The following is a 21,616-nucleotide window of genomic DNA, read 5'->3' on the forward strand; positions in this document are numbered from 1 at the left end:
AACCCGTCTCTTCAGAGAAGTCATGGCTTTCCACATAATTCCTATTCCATAAAGCTCCAACTAGTGAACACATCTGCACTGCGCATGCTGTTCATGACCACTGGTCACGGTGAGTTCCAAGGAGAAAGGCACAGCGGTTTTGTCCTCTCAGCTCTAAAAGATTTGATTTTTGGTTTGATTTTTGCTATTGGGAACAATATGATGCAGAACCTGACAACTCCTCCCCATTGGCTTTGTCAGCCAAGATTTGGTATGTACCCCCATTAGATGCTCTATCTAGTATCTAGGGTTTTTTATCACGGGATGATTAACATGACACCAGGTCTGCTGGAGACAGATGGAGCACGTGTGTCTCAAAGGGGGAAAAGGATCTTTGCCCAGGAGTTGGCAGGGCTCATCAAATGGACTTTAAACTAGATTTGAAGCTGGAAGGGGATGAAACCAGCAGCAGAGACACGAAGGTCATTCATGGGTTGGAAACTACGGCTGCGCCTGGGAATGGTCGGGTAGAAGTTAAGGTCTCTTCCAGCAAAAAGGTGGCAGGACCAGTAGTCCAGCTGAAGTGCTTCTACACTAATGCATGCAGCATGGGCAACAAACAGGAGGAGCTGGAAGCCACTGTGCAGCAGGACAGCTATGATATAGTCGCCATCACAGAAACATGGTGGGATGACTCGCACAACTGGAGCACTGCATTAGATGGCTACAAACTCTTCAGAAGGGACACGCGAGGAAGGAGAGGAGGTGGGGTGGCGCTATGTTAGGGAGTGTTATGATTGTCAAGAGCTCAATGGTGGTGACAATAGGGTTGAGTGTTTATGGGTAAAAATCGGGGGAGGGCCAACAAGGCTGATACCATGGTGGGAGTCTGTTACAGACCACGCAACCAGGATGTAGAGGTAGATGAAGTATTCTACAAGCAGCTGGGAGAAATCTCAAGATCACTGGCCCTTGTCCTGGTGGGAGACTTCAACCTACCAGATAGCAGCCGGGAGCACAATACGGCTGAGAGGGAACAGCCTATGAAGTTCCTGGAATGTGTTGGGGAGAACTTCCTGACACAGCTGGCGAGGGAGCCGACTAGGGAAGGAGCCCTGCTGGACCTGCTGTTTGTAAATAGAGAAGGACTTGTGGGGGCTATGTCAATTGGAGGCCGTTTGGGGCACAGTGACCATGAAATGATAAGAGTTTTCAATTCTCAGAGAAGGTAGGAGGGGGGTCAGCAGAACTGTCACCATGGACTTCTGGAGGGCAGACTTTGGTCTTTTCAAGAGCCTGCTTGACAGAGACCCTTGGGAGGCAGTCCTGAAGGGCAAAGGTGTCCAGGAAGGCTGGATGTTTTTCAAATCTTAAAGGCACAGGAGCAGGCTGTCCCCGTACGCCAAAAAACAAGCCATCGGGGGAAAAGACCGGCCTGCCTGAACAGAGAGATATGGGTACAACTCAGGGAAAAAAAAAAAGGAGAGTTTATGGCCTTTGGAAGAAGGGGCAGGCCACTCAGGAAGGCTACAAAGATGTTGTAAGGGTTGTAAGGCTATGTAGGGAGAAAATCAGAAGGGCCAAAGCCCAACCAGAACTTAACCTGGCTTTGTATGTTAAGAAGAATAAAAAGAGTTTCTATAAATATATTAGTAACAAAAGGAGGACTCGTGAGAATCTCCATCCTTTATCACATGAAGGCGGTAACATGGTGACAAAGGATGAGGAGAAGGCTGAGGTACTTAATGCCTTCTTTGCCTCAGTCTTTAGTAGTAAAGTCGGTTGTTCCCTCAGTACCCAGCCCCCTGAGCGAGTAGACAGGGGCAGGGAGCAGGATGAAGCCCCCGTAATCCAAAGGGAGATGGTGAGGGACCTGCTCCAACACCTGGACGTACACAAGTCTATGGGGCCAGATGGAATCCACCCGAGGGTACTGAGGGAGCTGGTGGAAGTGCTCACCGAGCCACTTTTCATCATTTACCAGCAGTTCTGGCTAACTGGGAAGGTCCCAGTTGACTGGAGGCTAGCAAATGTGATGCCCATCCACAAGAAAGGCCAGAAGGATGATCTGGGGAACTCCAGACCTGTCAGTCTGACCTCAGTGCCTGGGAAGGTCATGGAACAGATCATCTTAAGTGCCATTATGGGGCACATGAAGGACAACCACATGATCAGGCCCAGTCAGCATGGGTTCATGAAAGGCAGGTCCTGCTTGACAAACCTGATCTCCTTCTATGACAAAGCGACCCGCTTGGCAGATGAGCGAAAGGCTGTGTGTGTTGTTTACCTGGACTTTAGTAAGGCCTTTGATATGGTTTCCCACTGCATCCTCCTAGAGAAACTCTGGAAAAACCGGCCTGTGTCAGGAATAGCGTGGCCAGCAGGACTGGAGCAGTGACCGTCCCCCTGTACTGGGCACTGGTGAGGCCCCATCTCAAATACTGTGTCCAGTTTTGGGCCCCTCACCACAGGAAAGACACTGAGATGCTGGAGCGTGTCCAGAGAAGGGCAACGGAGCTGGTGAGGGGTCTGGAGCACAAGTCTGGTGAGGAGCGGCTGAGGGAGCTGGGGGTGTTCAGCCTGGAGAGAAGGAGGCTGAGGGGAGACCTTCTCGCTCTCTACAGCTCCCTGAAAGGAGGGGGTGGCCAGGCGGGGTCAGTCTCTTCTCCCAAAGAACAGGCGATGGGACAAGAGGAAACAGCTTCAAGTTGCACCAGGGGAGGTTTAAGATGGATATTAGGAAAAATTTCTTCACATTAAGCATTGGAACAGGCTGCCCAGGGCAGTGGTGGAGGCACCACCCCTGGAGGGATTTAAAAGTTGGGCAGACGTGGTCCTTAGAGATACGGTTTAGTGATGGTTTTTTGTCAGAGTTGGGTTGATGGTTGGACTCAATGACCTGAAAGGTCCCTTCCAACCTGGGCAATTCCGTGATTCGAAGCTTATGATCTTTTGCAGAGGGTGAATCATAAGGACAAAAGTGCTTCACATTTTGCAAATCTGCCCAATAAACCACTCAGATGCACTTCCTTTCAAAAATACAGATAGAAAGGCATGCAATAACACTGGCTTTTTACAGACAGTATTTCTACATGAAGTACATAAATGCAATTCTACATTTTTGCAAGCTTTGGTAACTTTCTGAAACAAACATCCCAAATCCCAATTTGAAATTCACTGTTTCAAGTTGTAGTAAAACAGTTTGACCAAGAACTGTTTTAGCTTACCCTTCTTGTCTCTGTGTTCAATATTGGCACCACGTGCTATCAGTACAGATACTAGTTCTTCATGACCTCCTGCACACGCGAGGGTCAGAGCAGTGTCATGATTACTTTCAGTCTTCGTGGTTGGGAAGAAAAAAAAAAAAAGCAGATATTCCGAAATTAAAAAATACTTCAAGATAACTTCAACATTCTTAAGTCAGCACTAGATTAAACTTTTTTCCTTTCAGCAAATCCACGCAAAGCCAACTGTGATTACTCACATGTGCATCGATGTCAACTGAAGGATACATAGGGAGCACCGACTGCGAGGGCACGTTGCTCGACGCCTGGGAGCAAGGCTCGGGCGTAGGGGATTCCGTAGTGTGCGAGGAGCTGGTGGCGCCACTGGGCACTCTGCTATTCACAGCTGAAAAGTAACACCGTGTTATTAATCCGCTCCTAGGAACGCCACATTTTATATGAAAAATATTTAGTCCTGTAAAACTGCAATGTCTGATATCAAAACAGTAATGGGGGGGAAACACATTAAGTGTTCCTAAAAACAAACGTGTTAGTGTCTTGCGCAGAGAAGCTTCCCGGCAGCTAAGCAGTGTAAGTATCACCTCCAAACTGTGTAAAGTTAGAAAATAACTTTATCAATTAGTCTGTATGTATAGTGAGTATGAATTATGAAGGTTATTAGTCACCTTTTTCAAATTGTAACCTTCACTGTTAGAGTTCAATCATATGCTCAGTCTAAGCAGGCAAATGATTTATCACTAAAACACAAACCTAATGGTCAGAAATACAGCCTCATTCCGCAATTCAGATGTTTTTCACGTAAAGGTTAGTGCACATCTAGTCTCCAGAGAAGGTTTTCAAAGCAAGATGACTGACGGCAATTTACACCGTTCATCACGTCTCAGAGTTAAAACAACACGGGAATGGTGACGAGAAGATGACGGGGGGGGAGGGGGGTGCAGTCAGAAATATATATAAAAAATAAGAAATATGAAAACTGTGTGCTCCCTAAAATTTATTCTGATTGATCCACAGCCTGTAAAAGATTTCATCCTGAAGATCTAGTGCAGCTCAGGGACACAAGGAATGCAACTTTATCTTCTTTTTAAAAAAAAAAAAAAAAAGAAAGAAAAATTTATAATTGAGCATCAGATTTTATTCAACTAGTTTTAAATGAAGCTTTACCTGAACAAGCAGAGAAATATCCTCTGCCTGCGTTTGTAACCAAAGGAGAGTCCGAGGGGAGCCCACACAAATCCAAGGCTCAGGTGGGATTACGTGGCTGGAAGGTCTAACAAACCGATGCACAAGATCCGAGCGCGCTGTAACTCCAGTAAGCCATGCTAAGGTAGCAGCTGGATTTGACAAGTATTGTCACTGCCGGATTGCCAAATTTCTGCACTGTGCAGCCTCATTAGATGGAATATCCGGTTAGCTTGAATCATTCTAAAACACATGGTATTTTGTAGTATTCCCGGAACAAGCAGCTGATGGAAAACACTAACAACTGCAGGTAAGAAATACGCAGCAGCATCTTGCCTTTGTCCAAGTATTTCAAGCGGTAAGGGAAGACGAAGGATGAACTCAAACCTGCGTACGACTTAAAGAGAAATTTTTGCGAACCTTTCCCAGCTCGACCTTCCTGATTCCATCGACAAGTTACATACCAGCAATTACTCACAGGAAAATGGTGCAGAGGGAAAAGTCTTAGAAAAATCCTCAACGTGTCCACTAACACCACTAATTCAGCCTACAGGACTGCATATGTGTGACAAAGGAAACACAGACTGGAGTGAGTTTAGATGGGTCGCTCAGTCGGGTTCTGGAAACATAGGGGAGTTCACCGAAGTTTTGGGAAGTGACAGTTTTCAATTGTTTTTGTTTTTTTTTTTTTTTTTTAAAGTAAAGCATCCTCCTTGGCGCATAGGCAAAAACCAGCTGCCACGCTTAAGCAACAACATATTATATCTGAATTCAGATAAAATCGCTTCATGTTACAACCTTCACGAGCAAACCGGGTCTGTATGAAAAGCTTTAAATATAAAAGCCCCCACACTTCATCTGCTTACTATGGATTACCACTTGTAGAAGCAGATTAGCATTAATTAACGCAATACATTTGTTTTCTTGCTCAGTACACTGAAGTGCAAGGTACTAACTGCATTTCTTAAGATTATTCTTTCCAACACACAAGACACCAAAATCGCCCCCTTCAGGGCTTATATTAAATCAAACTGGTTCCTCATGAAAGACACTGGCTCAACGCTTTCAACTCTTGCAACCATAGATATATCTAAAAGCACGTACTTGTGCTGTGCTTACAAAGCAGGGGTGGCAGCGGGACTCTGCTTCAGCCAGCTGGAGGGTCCTTAATGCAATATATCCAGTGGTACTGTTACAGGTTCCACAAGTTCTCTACGTTTCACAACCATGACTGAAAACATCCAGGCGTTTCTGGTATACTTTAGAGTTTCATCACGTGCTTGAAACATATAAGTCTGCACTAAGCACTTCATGCGCACGGTAACAACGATGTCAAACACGAGAAGGAACACCAAAGGCAGCAAAAATGCAGATAAACCCTGTACTGATACTCCAGATTCTTGTTTAAAATAAAAATCTAACAACAAATAGTCCTACAACATCCACTGATTAATCATTCCCTCAATAACTACAGAGTTTACAGAATTGTGGGATTTTAAGTGTAATTTTCTATTTCCCTGGCGTGGCTGGCAAGCTGGCCCAATGGAGCATCAACATAATTTGTGCTCCGTGGAGCAAAGCATGTTTGAGAACTTCTGCCTCCAGCTTCACGGGGCTTCTGTGGCTCAGCTGAAGTTACACAACAACATACAGGTTTTTAACTCAAAGATGACCTTTAACTCAAAGATGAAATCGGAGTTAACTCATATTTCCCCAAGTCCATCTCTGTATTTCCGACCTCAATCACAGGAGCTGGGACAGTTACTGCTCCTGCGAACCCCACCCAGGGGGATGTGCATCAGTTGTGTCCAACTGACAGGACACAACAGGAGAACCACCTCTGCTTATGCCTCCCGCTACCAGGAGGAGCCCAGCTTGCCCCTGGGGATGGCTTCCTCGCCTGACACCAGCCCCAGCGAAGTCGAGGACTTCTTGCTGATCACCACGAGTCTTTCGCAGCTCATCCTCAGTGCCAGAGGCTAGTGCGCAGTCTCCCCAGGGAGCCATACCGCCATACCCACTCCAGACTTTCATCTCAACAATTGGCACTAATGCAGGAAGGAGGGGCCAGTGAGTGGCCAGCCGGAGGGCCTAACACCAGCTGGGGGGGACGATCACCTGCAGCATCTCTGTGCCACGCCGCAGGATTCTAATGGACTAGAAAAATGTGCAGCTTCCACCCTCTGAGAAGACGAGGGGGAACCTTTCCAACGTGCAGATTGCTTCCTACTGAACAGGCATTTTGTCTTTTCACTGGGAAGGGTACTGAGAAACGCGCTGATAGCCAGGCACTGATTAAAAAAATACAAATACAAATAAATTTTCACAATGTGTAGCTCAGATCTTTATAAAATACCGATTTTGTGACATAGGTGTTGGATGTTTCCATAGGCTTCAATACTCAAAAGGCCTGTATTTATTAAAAAAAAAAAAAAAATTATTCTACCCATGACAAGACCGAGGTTCCCCACATTTTAGGAAGGGCTTGCAGCTTTCCAAAGGGACTTCCTTTGACTTGGTGTGAAGTCAGAGACAGGTCTACAAAGACATCGATGACTATTTTCCAAAGTTATGAAAAACTATCACAAGAAACACAAGTAAAACAAAAGGAAGCAAGAACTCGGTATTTTATGTGCGTAGGACTCTGGAGGCATTGGCAGAACCTCGAGCAAGCAGCTCTGGATGAGATTGCAGCTCCAGTCTGAACCTGCACCTACCTAACCGCTGTCACGCCATGAGCACAGACATTCATCGATACCGGACTTGGATTTCAGTTCCCCTTTCCTCAAAGGAACTGGGATTTTCAAGACAAAGAAAACAATCCTTCTTCACGACTTTCAGCCTGTCCGTGCAGCTCCTCGGTAACGTGCTCCTGCACAGAGGCTTTTGCACGTTGGTAACTGCGTCTCCTTTTACGAGTCACCATTTCTCACTCCAGATTATCTGGTAACCGGTTCTACTCCAAACAGCAATCCTAAATACAGTAACTCAGACGTCACCTTCCAAATCATGACCTTAAAATACCACAATTCTCTAACCAACCACAACCAGATTCCAGAACCGAATAACTGTTAATAAAGTTTCTCAAAACACCTGGAATTTCAGTATACAAATGGGAGCTCGCAGGAGGAGGGTTAGACAGAAGCATACAGAGATATCTCCTCCTGACTGAAAATATCACCGAGTAGAACAAACAGGAATAAAAATATTCCAACTGGAAACAAAACCTAGCAACAAAGAAAAGAAAGTTCCTCATCTTGAATACCCTAAAACAGCAAAAAAGCCTCAATTCAGATACATCAAACTAAGAAATCTACTACGGTGAATGCATAATATGAACTGAAATGAAACTCCAACTGTGCAGGACAAGAGGCTTCAAGAAACCAAATGTGTACCGAGGAATGAAAATTAGATCCAAAACGTCCTCTTCTATTGGAAGACATGATCTAAAATAATTCATTGCTTTCCCACTCTAAACTGCACAACTTCTATATCTCTTCTGTAAACCCAATGAAAATTTTTACTGTAATACGTCACACCTTCAAAGATAGGACTAATTGCAAGACTTTTGCTTCGGCATATCTAACTAAACTCTATTACAACCAAAATGTTTCGGAGCGGAAAGGGATGCTTCGTTTTTAGGTTTTATCTGACTTTCCAAAGGTTACTCGGTTACTTCTGCGTAGCGTTACGAAAGAGGGGACTCGGGTACACGTCTACCAGTGCCTGCCTGCCAGCGAGACTTCCAGCACCGCGCGCCTGGCTATCGACCACCTCAGCACCTAGCAGCTGACAAATTACGCCAGCAGACCGGCAAGAGAAGGACTCCATTTATGGATGTTGTTCACAATTAAGTCAGTCAGCAAAATGAAGATTTGAGGCTTCGTAGAAACGCGAGTTCTCCCTTACAACTAGTCTCCACTGAGGCTTTGGAAAATCTGCCTCTTACACGGCCACCGGTGAGAGCGACAGTAGCGGGTATTTCGGTGCAGAGGGCAAAAGGCCGATTTAACATCTTTCTTCTTCTGAAGCAGACCCGCTACAAACTGGAACGCTCAGCAGGAATAAAAATGTTCGTAGCTCTTCTAAACCAAGAGTCGCTCCCCATCACCACCGCTCCGCCAGTGGTGCCGTCATCCAGGGGGACACCGCAGCGGCACACCCAGGGGCAAGACAGCCCCACCAGGAGACAGACCTCCCGCCCACTGGGCACGGGCCCCTGACACCTCTACCTGCCATCTGCACAGGCATGTAAAAATCAGTTCTCACGATAGTTTCTACTGCCCAAAATTCCTTTACAAAAATGAAGGACTGATGGGCAAACTGCGGAAAATGTCAAGTGTTTTTTAAATACGGATCAAAGAGCTTAGGAGTATGAGTAGGTAGATTTAGTTTGGTTTTAAATGTACATAAATTTGAGATATAGTAGGATTATAATTTAAACAGGGGTCACTCTTTTACACAGCCTGGATTTAAAAGTGAGCAAAATATCTAATACTCTTCCAACCATTTCTTGGGGTGGAGGGAAGTAAAACAAACATGAATTTTGGCAGAAAATATATTTCAATAAAGCAACACGAATACATTTCTGCAGAAGCCTCTGAACTGGACAGCTAAAGTTTCCTTGAGTTGCGTTTCTGTAAGTATTTGTAGAAGAGCATGCTTTTGTATCCATTTTTGAAATGAGTAAATCTCCTTTCTTAGCAAAAAATGTCTTTAATTACTTCGCAAAAACAGTAAACGGTTTCAGAAAATGAACCAATGTCTATTCAAGGAGGTTTTTCTATTTATTTTTAAGATCAAGTTTTTCCGGTTGGTTGCAGTCTTTTCCAAACGGCACAGCTCTCGCACTCAGCTGACTGCAGCAGTTTTTCCTTTTGGGTGCAGTGAATATTTCAGATGTAATACGCAGCTGCTAACCATGGAAGGGTATATACCTTGTGCGAGATACGTTCGACCGTCAGCAACAGGAACTACTCCAAAGATTAAGCCCTTCTTGATTACATTTTGCATTAACCATTCAAATTTTCCTCCTCACACACTGCAGTACTAAGGTCTTGAGTTAACAAAAATCAAGAATAATCCAATTGCTTTTTTGTTTTGATGTTGGCTGAACGCTCTGAACAGCGCCGTAGAGCCGGGGAGGGAGGCACGCCGTGCCAGAAAAGGGGAACTAAGACTGATTCTCTCTAACGCAAGAGGATTTCTTTGAGTTACACTGCACAGCTGAAGGGAGCGGGTGCAGCGTACCACACCATCCCACCATCTGTGCTTTCCACGGGAGCTTGCAGAAGTTGCAGGTAGTCTCGACTTGCATGAGCTTGATGCAATTATCATTCTAAAAGGTCACAAGAATGGCTGGCAAAAGATCTTACTGCACATTTCTACATCCCTGAAATGAACTTAAGAGGACAGGGCAGCGACTGCAGAGATGCACGGAGGGCAGACAGGAAAATAAGGGCTGAGGGACAGACACAAGGTTCAAAGAAAAGTTGAACAACACCAAAGTAAAAACAGCTACAGACCAAACAACACTGGCTATATCCTACATACCTCCAGCAGCAAACATCAATCCTAGTCAAATCCACGAAATGAAGTCAACCGAAACGATACCTCTGTTTCCACACGGGGACTCACACAACCCAGCATGTGGGAACTTCCATTTCTCTTCACACCGTTACCAACAAAGTGAAGGATGTCTGGATTTTTGCTTTTCATCCAGATAACAGGACTCATTTTTGCCATATATCTAAGAAGTAGACATTCCTGTACAACAACCAGGGTTTAGAGGGTATTCTGAAAACACAAGCCGTTACAGAACAAGTGGTTGCGTGCGGATTTCCAGGTTGTGTTTAAACCACGGGAACACCTCGAGCAGCAAGGAGAGGGACACGTTTGTCCATACAAGTGACAATAATTTGGCTTTTTCTAGAGATGGCTACTACACTGAAGAAAGTCGCTGAGGTAAAAGCCCGTATAGAAAATTCTAGAGAAGATATAAAACTGTCACACTTTCAGGTTTCCCAATGGGCACTACTAATCGCTCATGATAAGGCTTTTTAAAGCAGCACAGAAAAAGATGAGGCCAAAGGGGCTAAACCAGGTCTCCAGTAGAGGAAGTTTTGCACTTTGGAAAAAAGATATTTAAGAGTCTCATGTTAGAATTGGAAGTCACTGTTAGGATTAATAGCACTGATCAGGAACTTTATTCTTAAGCAAGTATTCCCAAACTGGAAAACCCCAAGATGTTTTTGGAGGGAAGGAGAGAGAGGGAAACTGAGCACACAAATTAATGCAAAAATAGGTATATTTCTTAACCCACCTGCTATTAGGTCATCAAGAGTGTCGGTAAGCGTCTGTGCTGGAGTGGCAACCATTAATCCGTCTGGTTCTTGAACTAAGAGCCCCTGCCCAGCAATTTGCTGCTGCTGTCCTACATTCTGCTGATTCCCTAATGCTTTCTGAAGTTCAAGAGACTCTGTCCCATTATAACCTAAATTACCAGAAAAATTACATTGCGATGCTGGCAAAGGCTGGATAGGGACAAACTCTATTTGTTCAGCAGGTGGTGGAGACTGTTGTTGCTCGTCCTCTTTAGACAAGATTGTGTCAGCCTGAGGTAACTCTGAAAAGTTATCCTCTGGCAGACCCTTATCAGCTTCCACGTCTGGGAAGACCCCTGTAAGTGGGCACTGCTGCTGCAGGGGAAGTGCTGTGTCTGTCTGACCTTTGGTCTCCAAATATTCTTTGGTAAACTGCTGTTGGGTTTTCATCTGCAACTGCCTTTCCACCTTCTGCAGCTCCTTCAATATTTTCTTCTTCTTCTGCACTTGTTCTTCTCTGTTCTTTTTAAGTTCTTCAATCTTATCTTTATTTAAAGGTTCACCTTGAATTAATTCCAATGATTTAAGTTGTGCTTTTTCAATAGCACTAATTCTCTGTCCAAGTTCATTCAGCTTGCCTTCAGTCTCTTCTACTATGCATTCCAAAGGCTGGTATGGGTGAAAAGGTGGCAGTAGGTCCTTATCTGCTACCTGCAGGGAACTTGACTTCTGCTTGGATGCACCTAAGCACATGAAAAATGTTTGAAAAAATGCCATGCTGAAGATATCCCAAACCTCCCCTCTCACCCACCAACAAAAGAAAAGAAAAGAGAAAAAAAAAGAAGGAGAGAGGAGAAAAGAAGGAGAGAGGAGAAAAGAAGGAGAGAGGAGAAAAGAAGGAGAGAGGAGAAAAGAAGGAGAGAGGAGAAAAGAAGGAGAGAGGAGAAAAGAAGGAGAGAGGAGAAAAGAAGGAGAGAGGAGAAAAGAAGGAGAGAGGAGAAAAGAAGGAGAGAGGAGAAAAGAAGGAGAGAGGAGAAAAGAAGGAGAGAGGAGAAAAGAAGGAGAGAGGAGAAAAGAAGGAGAGAGGAGAAAAGAAGGAGAGAGGAGAAAAGAAGGAGAGAGGAGAAAAGAAGGAGAGAGGAGAAAAGAAGGAGAGAGGAGAAAAGAAGGAGAGAGGAGAAAAGAAGGAGAGAGGAGAAAAGAAGGAGAGAGGAGAAAAGAAGGAGAGAGGAGAAAAGAAGGAGAGAGGAGAAAAGAAGGAGAGAGGAGAAAAGAAGGAGAGAGGAGAAAAGAAGGAGAGAGGAGAAAAGAAGGAGAGAGGAGAAAAGAAGGAGAGAGGAGAAAAGAAGGAGAGAGGAGAAAAGAAGGAGAGAGGAGAAAAGAAGGAGAGAGGAGAAAAGAAGGAGAGAGGAGAAAAGAAGGAGAGAGGAGAAAAGAAGGAGAGAGGAGAAAAGAAGGAGAGATCTTTACAACTAACACTGCACATCTGGCAAATCACAGAAAGGCAAACCCTACACTCCATGTTAAGACAAGAAAGAACAAAGCATATAGCTTGAATTTTCAATATTGATCCTAATATCCCTTTGAACACGGCTATTTTAATCTTAAGGAATAAGGAACCTTTATGGTTTCTGACATACATGACAATGCATCGGGGAAGTGAAATCGGCAAGAGCAGCAATGCAGTTTAAATAATTTACTGAGGTCCCAGAGTTGTTCTGCTGTGCAGAGCCATTAAACTAAGACTATTTTCCAGAGGCTAGCTTCCAACAGCAAGGTTACAAGCAAAAGCAGTCTGTACTGGAGAGAAGACTAACTCCACAGCGAGATCAGTATTTTGAACTTGGGTTTCTCCAAACACTACAGCGTTCCACCTTTCCGTTACAAACGGAATCCTGCCAGTGCAGACAACGTATACAAATACGTTTTGAAGCTTCAGCACCTTTTCGCAAGTTCTAAGCCACAATTAACAGCTCGCTTGCCTCCCTCTCTCCAGTAACAAATTAACAATTCCGCTCACTATTAAGACCCAGAAAATAATCTTCAACGCGTATCTAGCAAGGAACACCACGCCAGGGCAGCGCTTCCCTGAGCGCTCAATGCCTTCAAGCGACCCAAGGCTGCTTTCCCGAAAGCCATGTCTGTGACACCTCCAGTAACAGACCTTGCTAACAGGAATTTATGAAGTACTGAAATTTGAATTATGACTTCAGCATAAGAAGCTTTAATTAAAAACGTGGAAGGTTTTAGTCTGATCAAATAGTTTTCTGCACTAACACTCATTTGCTACATCCAAACAGCGATGGATGCAGCTTTAAAAAATAACAGCAACAACAAAAAAGAAAACTTGAATATTTACAAAGCAGACTCATACAATTAGTCATTAAATGAGGAATTAAAATTAGGTACAGTTTGAGCCACGGCTTAAAGTCACCACACGGTTAAGTGAAAATCTGGGTGCAAGAACCAGGTCCCAGATCGGTCACTAACTCTGGAAGGATTACATTCCCTAAAACACCTATTTATTTCTCTCTGGGCCTTCCTTCACCAAAACACTAATTCACAAGTGCCTTCATTTTGCATTGCTGTCAAAACAAGAGTCACACGCACCTTGCTTTGAAACGAATGGGTTTTTTTTAGGAACTAACTGAAAAAAAGCAAACAAATGCAAGAATTTTCTCTTATAAAGGGAAAGAACAAGTATTAAAATAGAACTGAACCGACTCTGCTGAATGCCTTCACCAGACTTTCTGGAGCGAAAGCAAACCATACCTAAATTTAAGAGAAACAACAAAAATTCCAATAACCCCAGGAAAAACCCCAGCATCCCACAAACACCGTAGGCACCTTTGGGTAAGCTCTTTCTCCAGGTCAGTGTTTTACAGGGCTGCCCTGCAGAGGTCGGTACCCCCAGCTGAATACCTGTTCCAACCACTACTATTATTTTGTCTCTGGACCGTAAGCGAGTCCCAAGGCAATTTCTCCGAGACAATAAAGAATTTGACTAAAGTTCAGCAATAACTTTGTGCTGGATGATGGATATTTTAGCTCAAGGCTGCTGCACGCTGCTGGCTACCCGGCTTTGTAGAGTACTTGGGGTTTATATGGTTATCCTTTCATTTAAAGAGTGTGACTTACAATCTAAGTTTTGCAGACCACTCTTGAAAAATATTTGCATTCACCAAAAATGCTTGTCTACGTCTTTGTTAGAAACTAAGAAGAGTCAACTGGTGTCTTTTGAAACTAAGCTGCTCCCTTGCCGAAGTAGCAGAAACATTATAGTAACCTGAGCACAAACTGACGCTGCCTTTAAGACGTGACTAAGATGGGAACCCTTCGCACTGCTCTGTTTCAATGTCATTCCTAAGGTTACCGCATCCGTCATTTCCACCCTAACACAAAGCGTTTCCATAACCTGGCAGCTCTGGACAGCTTCCATCAATCTGTAGGGAAGAAAAGCTGCAGTCAAAAGAGCCCTCAAATTTTAAAGTACTGGTATCGTCCCTCTCAGTTTAAGTCCCACCCGGGGACAAAACAAGCCTGTCACAGGAAAGCTTTTCTACACACAGCAAAGAGCAGACGTACAGCCTCGTATCAAGACCCGCACTGGGCCGCGGAGCCACGGCTGGTCTGACAGCGGGCAGCGTTCCCCAGACAGCGGCTCAGAGTGGGAATGACCATGGAAAGCTGGGACAGGTTCTGAAGACAGGCCTTGGGAAAACAGCAAGTGAAGCTCTCAAGTTCCAGAAGAAGTACAGAGATTTACTTTAATCAACTTCTATTTGATTAGCAGGCCACTTTTCAGGTTCCAAATCACCCTTTCTGTGCCAGAAAATAGTGCAACCCGTAATCTTGGGGGTACTGGACGAGGGGTAGGAAGAAGGATCTGCTAAGCCGGACATGCGCACTTGAACAGCCAGTTCAAACCAGAGGTGGAGAAGACATTGGTAGCTTTGAATATGCAAGCACTGCAAGTATTTAAAAGTAGCAACTTTCTGGTTTATATACATCTTTTCTATATATTACATTATCCTGAAAAATACTGTGCCCACTTCAGTAAATAATTATGAACAAGACACTACTTTATACTTTCACTTTTGAAATAGGCAAGTGCAGTAAGACTTAAAAATTCAAATCATAGGCGAGATGATAATTACGTCAACTTTTTTTACTTTGTTCGTTTATCTTTTTGGTGGAGCACCAATCTTCTACACAACCAACCTAGTACAAAATTAAACCTAGCACTATTAAGTAGTCAATCTAGCCCCTAAAGCAACTGTTTTGGTGACTTTTAGAAGACTTGTTTAGTATGAAATAAAGACTGAGATCAATGAAATCCAAATGTCGCTACACAAATACCACCTGCCATCAGGTAACCGTGATTATAGGACAAAGAATTGTTCCGTTGACAGAAAAGCCAGAGTGGTTATAGGCAGGCCAGGAAAGCTAACCGAGTAAGGTAACGACTGTTTCCCAATTTACTTTGTCAACAGTAGCACCACTTCCCTCCTTTTATTTATATTTCCATATTCCCACAGGTTCTGGTCCCTAACCTGACCAACTCAGCCTTCACTGCCATTCCTGCAGAACGCACACGCCAGATTTTGACCAACACACATGACTTGAGGTAAGACCGAGTCTGCACAAACGCAGCTTCCCATCCATTTCTCTGACTTCTTACTCTCTCCAGGAAGTGAGGTAAATGTTTCCTATGGAAATCTCCTGTACTTCCCCTGTATGCTGTAGATAATATCTCCTAATTACCTGAGTTGCAAAAGTCCATTCACCCAGATGAGCCTCCCCCTAGCACCACCGCTGGTCTCTGGAGCGCCCAGTCCAAGGAGGACACCACTACTGGTTTCAGTGCCTTCTGGCTACAAGTGACATTTAAAGGCCTAGACACTGTGAGCAAGAGTGTGGAAAAACAGCCTTCATATTTATAGTCCTCAGGTGGCTCTCCTAAGCAATTAAAACTCTTCTAATTTAAAGGTGCTTAAAACACATTCACTCTTTCTCGGGTTGCTGCTTACAAACGAGTCTGACACCGCATTTCATCCCAAGTGCTTGATTCTCAAGGAACTTGCTCTTCTCACCCTGACTTCTAATCCATCAGATGTCGTCTTCTCCCAGGAAAAGGGTAATTTATATGCCCTTTGACAATGAAGAGAGCAGCACAGGCGAGATGCCACTGGTCCAAAATAAACCTACCTAAAACTAGCTTATTGACCCCAGTGACACTGTTATTAGATGTTCTGTCTACGTCTGCTAACACCCAGTGACAGCCCTGTACTCCACAGCCGTAGCACAGGCAGGTACTTGCTGCCCTCTGCGAGTCTCAGGACTGGGATATCTACTACGAGGATGTGGCCGAGAAACGTGAAGTAGGTAAGTAATTTTCTTACTTAAACGAAGCCCAGTTCAGATCTTGCCCTAAAAGACTGCCGTTGTATTTTACGGCAAGCAACAAGAGTTTAAGGAAAATCACTGCTTTGTTTTTAAGGTCTTTCCAGGAAATTAAAAAAAAAACCCAAAGGTTTGCTTTTACAACCCATTATACTCTTCAGGAAGTTTCTGTCAACACAAGTTGCCTTTCAGCTTAGTGGTTTTCATCTTGGCCACCACCTGAGACAGTTATATTGTACTTTACTTTTTAGCAGATCAAATTCTGTGAGTCGCTGACAGCTCCTTAATTTCTAGAGTTCTTAAAGGAAAACAAAATAAGAAAAGTGCATCCAAATGCAAACAGTTAAATTACAAAAGATTTTTGCAGCGTAAAAAAAGCGACAGCAAGAAAAAAAGCCAACTGCGTGATACCCATTTGTATGTTCAAATACACCTTCTCTGCTGGAACCAACTCCCAGTATGTAAATCTGCATGAATCACCACCTCATCCTGATAGGTAATATCACCTAGAACTTAAAAAATAACACCAAAAAACCAAACAACAGCCCACACAACAAAAACAAACCAAAAACAACCGAAAAAAGCCACGTGCTGCCTGTTCCTCGCTTCACAAAAGGCAGATGTCAGGAAGCATCAATCCATACTAAGATCTTCGGGCTTCCTTAACAGAATTGCTTGTCCACTGTTCTTGCACCTGAGGGTTTTTGAAAAATCTGGTTTCGCTCAGAAGTTGACTGCTGGATTTGCAGTTCTGCAATTAAAATTCACCAGCCTCATGAGCAAGAACAAGATGAACTCAATATTGAATTTTCATGAAAATTAGGTGTTCAACTGCAATTCATTATCAGTAAGAAATTCAGCTCTAAGAACCCGGGGAAACGATTAGTCAATCCACAGACACACAAATGCACAGTACAATACATTGTAATTTGGCTAACTGGGCAACAGCAAAAAAGCCTACTTTTCCCAAGTAAATTCGTCTGCTATATTGCTTTTAATAAACACTTAATTCTTCTTCGTAAAGAACAGGGTGATTTGCGGAGGGCTGAATGATCAGGTGAGTTTCTATTGTCACTAGGTGCCTCCTGCGAACCATGCGGTACCAACGCCAGTCCTTCGCTCCTGCAGCCGTTTCTACGAAAACTTGCAGGGAATCGGTGCAACGACATCCAACAGGCAACGGCTACCCGGCTGAAACCGAACAACGCTTAACTCCGTCTTCTGACATTCAAAAATTTGAGCTGCTTTCCAATCTTAGTCTTCTTCACACGTTTCCTCTGGTGGCTTGATGGTATCTAACTGGAAAATTGCTAAGATGTAATTAAATGAGTCAGTGGCAAGCAGGTGACTGAAGCTTCAAAGAACTGGAAGTTCACAAACCACCGTGGAAAAGATTTTTATACACTTGTCCTCTTGGGGACTTACACGTGTCTTGTTTTTAAATCATCCACCTGCATTGCTAAAGATTTGTATAAAGGAGTAACGGGTCTAAGTCTACTTAGAAAGCGTTAGTGACGTTGGGAAGCCACGAGGCATGGACTGTTAGGTTCCTCTTCCTCACTCTCCCCGGGTGACTGGGTCAGCTGCTGACCCACACAGAAAATACAGGGGAAACGGCAAGAGTTAACGCGAAGCTGCTGGGGCACACGGAACAAGGAGCGGGCAGCTGGACTGTGCGGTAGGGAAGTCTGAAAGGAGTCAGAATGGAAAAGCTACAAAATCGGCATACTTTTTTTAATGTCTCCACCTCAATGAGAAGAATATAATCTTTCTGGTTCTACTGTTACGTTGCCTGATTTAATCGAGATGGGGCCAGGTTAGGCTCTGAGCAACCTGGGCTGGTGGGAGGTGTCCCTGCCCAGGGCAGGGGGGTTGGAACGAGATGATCGTTAAGGTCCCTTCCAACCCAAACCATTCTATGATTCTATGAGATCTCTGGCAGTATATAACTCAGGCACAAGAGTCAGATATTGGGAGTAAAAAAAATATTTATTGAATTCGTAGCTATTGAATCTATGTGGAGTTTGTTTTTCTTTCCTTTCTCCAAGCCATTAGACTGTTAGATTTAGCATGAGGATTCAGGGGATACTGTGTGTTGAAGGACTAACTTAAAAAACCTTATGGATTCCAAAAATCCTCCTCAACTTTAAGGGAACTCTGGTCTCCTTCCCAGAGATCAAAGGCGGATGTGGGCAGCTTTCACGTGAATAACTTGAGTTTATTAGGTCTTGCGGAATTCTAAAAAAAACCACGACCCAAACGAGAAACGCTGTAAGTTATTTCAATAATGTTCCAAAACCACGCCATGGGTTCAAGCCGCGGTGCTCACCAGGCACGCTCTGCGAAAGACTAAGGCAGAATCACAAACACGGCTGAGACCTTCAGACCCCATTCTCATGAAACTCAGCTCGCATTTACAAACATCACATCATCAATGGCAACACTATTACACCTGCTGATTTCCTGAAGAAATCCAACAGCATTCCTTTAACCATTTCACCTGCTGGGCACCGAGACCCCCTGGCCCAAGGGAACCCGACGCAGGGCACCTGGACCTGCCTCACAGCCACCGTGCTTTACACCCCTGGCAGCATAAAGCAGGAGACACCCTCCGAGCCTGCAGAAATAGCACATCTGGTTTTTCTAGCCGAAAGACTCTCCGTGTTGTGCTGCCGCATCAGAATTGCTGCCGGCTGCTGAGCCATGCTGGGCGCGTTCAGGCAAGGGCACCAGCAAGGACAGAACGCCAAGGACGGGATCGTCTGCCTCTACCCACAACAGCACAGAGCTGAACTGCGCCGGGACTTCACTTTTACACGGGCGCAACAGAAACGTGCTAAATGTAGTGCACGAAAACCAATCCTTCCTAAGCACATAAGAGCTGAGGGCTGTTCAGGCTCGTGAACTAATTCTGCTGCTTCTTTCACCTGCTTTTTCTTCAGCTCTTTAGGAGGTTGCCCAGCCTTGCGCATCACCTTTATCTGAGTCTCTCTAGAGCCACTGTCAGCTCTGAAGCGTTCCTCTTTTCAGCTGCTAAACATTGATATTAAATCCTTTGCTAAAATAATTATTCAAATGGCAAATATTCCAAGAACCCTTCAGGAAACCAGCTGTTACTTTGCATTTCTTGCAAAACTAATATAAGTCCCTAAAACCAGGCTGTGCTGAGGTTAAGAAGGCTAGGTGCTCCTCTCCTTCCTCCAAGGAGTTAGGAGTTTATATAAAAAACTCGGGGGAATCCCTCTAACCGTGATGGCATGAAATTTGTCTTCCCTGGGATAAACAATTTTGTTAGGTAAGAAATTAAACTGCTCTCCCCCCCAGCCCCCATGGAAATAACAAACACGCCTTTATTCACACCCCTTTTGTCTCCCAGGAAGTCTAACGATGAAAGCCCAGTATATTAAAGCCAGGTGTGTATAAGAAGTTACGAATGAAAGTTAGAGAACACCACCAACCCTATTGCAGTTACGGCAGCAGGGTGGTATCGCTACAGCAATCACACAGTGTTTATCACAAAAATACCGTTTTTCCCCCTAAAGATCTGAGACACACAAGAACTTTGCACACGAAGTTTTCGGGAATGCTTCATCGGCCCAATGACACGCTTCAGACTGCTACATCTCCTGCAACGCATCGCAGACTAGCACCACTGCCACGCGTGGAGCATGTCCCGAAACACTGAGAAAAACTAGATCTCTCTGTGTCAGCTCCGACAACGGTACCATTGGAAACACGCCTGGAGTATGTGCTGACATTGGCAATAAGGTCTTTGTTAATGAGAGCTATTTCTTGAACTACAATCAACTCTTTGCTTTTCATGATTTAATAACATGAGACTAAGTTTATAACTTCAGTCTTCTGACTCAGTATCCACTAATCTCTCATTGATGCCCATGCCCCACAAAACGTACTCCCAGAACACTAACCCCCTTCACAACATCAACAGTTAATTGTTCGGGCACGCATGCTGGTATATAGCTTTTTGCCGTTTCATTGGAAGCAGAAGCTGCATATTCTTTGCATTTGTTTGGGATTCATTTTTGTGAAATCCAAAATATCAAGTGCTGCACATCCTAGGAAAACGATAGAGTAACTACATTTGAGAAGTCGCACACATGGCATCGATGCGTGGAGAGCGTCATGGCTGCGCACTTCAACACCATTAGGTACGCAATTATTTTCTCTCTTCATTTGTGCCCCTGTGGGGTTTTTTTGTCTGTTTGTTTTAGGAAGAACTGCGCACTTCCAGAATAAAGGAATTGAGTAAAGTTAGCTAACGGAGCTTTGGATGCTATAATATTTAATACCACTGTCCGAAACTGGAAATCATTCGGAGCTGCAGTTTGTAACTTTCCACTTGAGAATCTGCTTCTCTTTCTGCGCTGACTTAGCGGACAGGAAGACTTTGTTACAGACTCCATCACTGGAAACGAACTGCTAAATTTGCTGTCTAATGACTGCAAACAGTTTTAACCAGTCAGTTCAATCATGTTCAAAGCAAAAACCCTGATGTTACGATCACTTACAGGAGTGCTATTACTACTACAAGAAAAATTCTCCTGTAAATAGATCTGCGCTGGCATTTTACAGTGCCAACGGGTTTGCGTTGCCACTGCAGGAACAGAAAAAAGTTGATGTATCAAGTTCATGGATAATAGCTGCAACTGTCCTAGACGATCAGTGCACAACACTCGAAAGTTAGCACCACACCTTGGGTTCATTGATACGTTTTATCGGTCTGCACTATGGCAGTTACCACAATCATTTTCTTCCAAAAAAAAAAAAAATCAGAATAAGCATAATTCTAATAAATGAATAAGCGTAATAAAATTAGTATACCCAGTGTTGCTATACTGTAGAATACAAGAAAATAAGCAAAAAAACCTATGCACTACATAAAATACTTCAAAATTATACAGAGGTGTTCAGGAATTGGCAGACTGGACTAGACTATGGAGAACGTCTAACAAAACTGTCCCCAGCCTATCAGTTTCCAAATGGCACATATTCGCCGAGTGGCTATCTATCTCTATATATATATATATTTATTTATTTATACTAACCTTTCACCACTCCCAAGAGAGGTGGCGAGTTCTCTTGAGGGGTTCTGTCAGGTTCCTGGGGAGGTACAACCATAGCAAGCGTGTGCACTGGTACGCGTGGAACCTTCAAACAAAGCCACAGACACACACTCAGGTAAAAAAAAAATCCCTTTTGACTCGACCAGCTCTTGAAGTGTTAATACAAAGACCCATTTCTACCGCAGACCTCCATCCCCCTCTTCCCAAACCGCGTATGCTATGCTGTCCCTTGGTATGACCGGTCCCGTGCTATTTTATTGTGGACAATATGTCAAAGTTAACTATGCCACTCTTCACAAAATCCCTGTGGAGGCTGGAAAACTGTTAACACATTTAGACCTTTAATCAACTGACTCCACTGGAAAGCTGCCTCTCTAGCCTGCAGAATTCTAACTTTGCA

The 21,616-nt window shown here is 44.1% G+C and overlaps 1 protein-coding gene across 15 annotated transcripts in view; it reads right to left on the minus strand.

The window, feature by feature from the left end:
• ANKHD1 (ankyrin repeat and KH domain containing 1) overlaps window positions 1-21,616 on the minus strand; it is a 123,078-nt gene that overhangs the window by 31,450 nt on the left and 70,012 nt on the right. For 14 of the 15 annotated variants that reach the window (XM_063349203.1, XM_063349207.1, XM_063349208.1 and 11 more), the window contains 4 exons: window positions 21,199-21,301; window positions 10,729-11,472; window positions 3,464-3,609; window positions 3,207-3,318 (listed from right to left, as the gene is read on the minus strand). In XM_063349203.1, coding sequence (XP_063205273.1) covers window positions 3,207-3,318; window positions 3,464-3,609; window positions 10,729-11,472; window positions 21,199-21,301 — 1,105 coding nt within the window. The remainder of the gene's footprint in view (window positions 1-3,206; window positions 3,319-3,463; window positions 3,610-10,728; window positions 11,473-21,198; window positions 21,302-21,616) is intronic. The other variant, XM_063349214.1, reaches the window with a different exon arrangement.

Source organism: Chroicocephalus ridibundus, chromosome 11, assembly GCF_963924245.1.
Source record: "Chroicocephalus ridibundus chromosome 11, bChrRid1.1, whole genome shotgun sequence".
Lineage (NCBI taxonomy): Eukaryota > Metazoa > Chordata > Aves > Charadriiformes > Laridae > Chroicocephalus > Chroicocephalus ridibundus.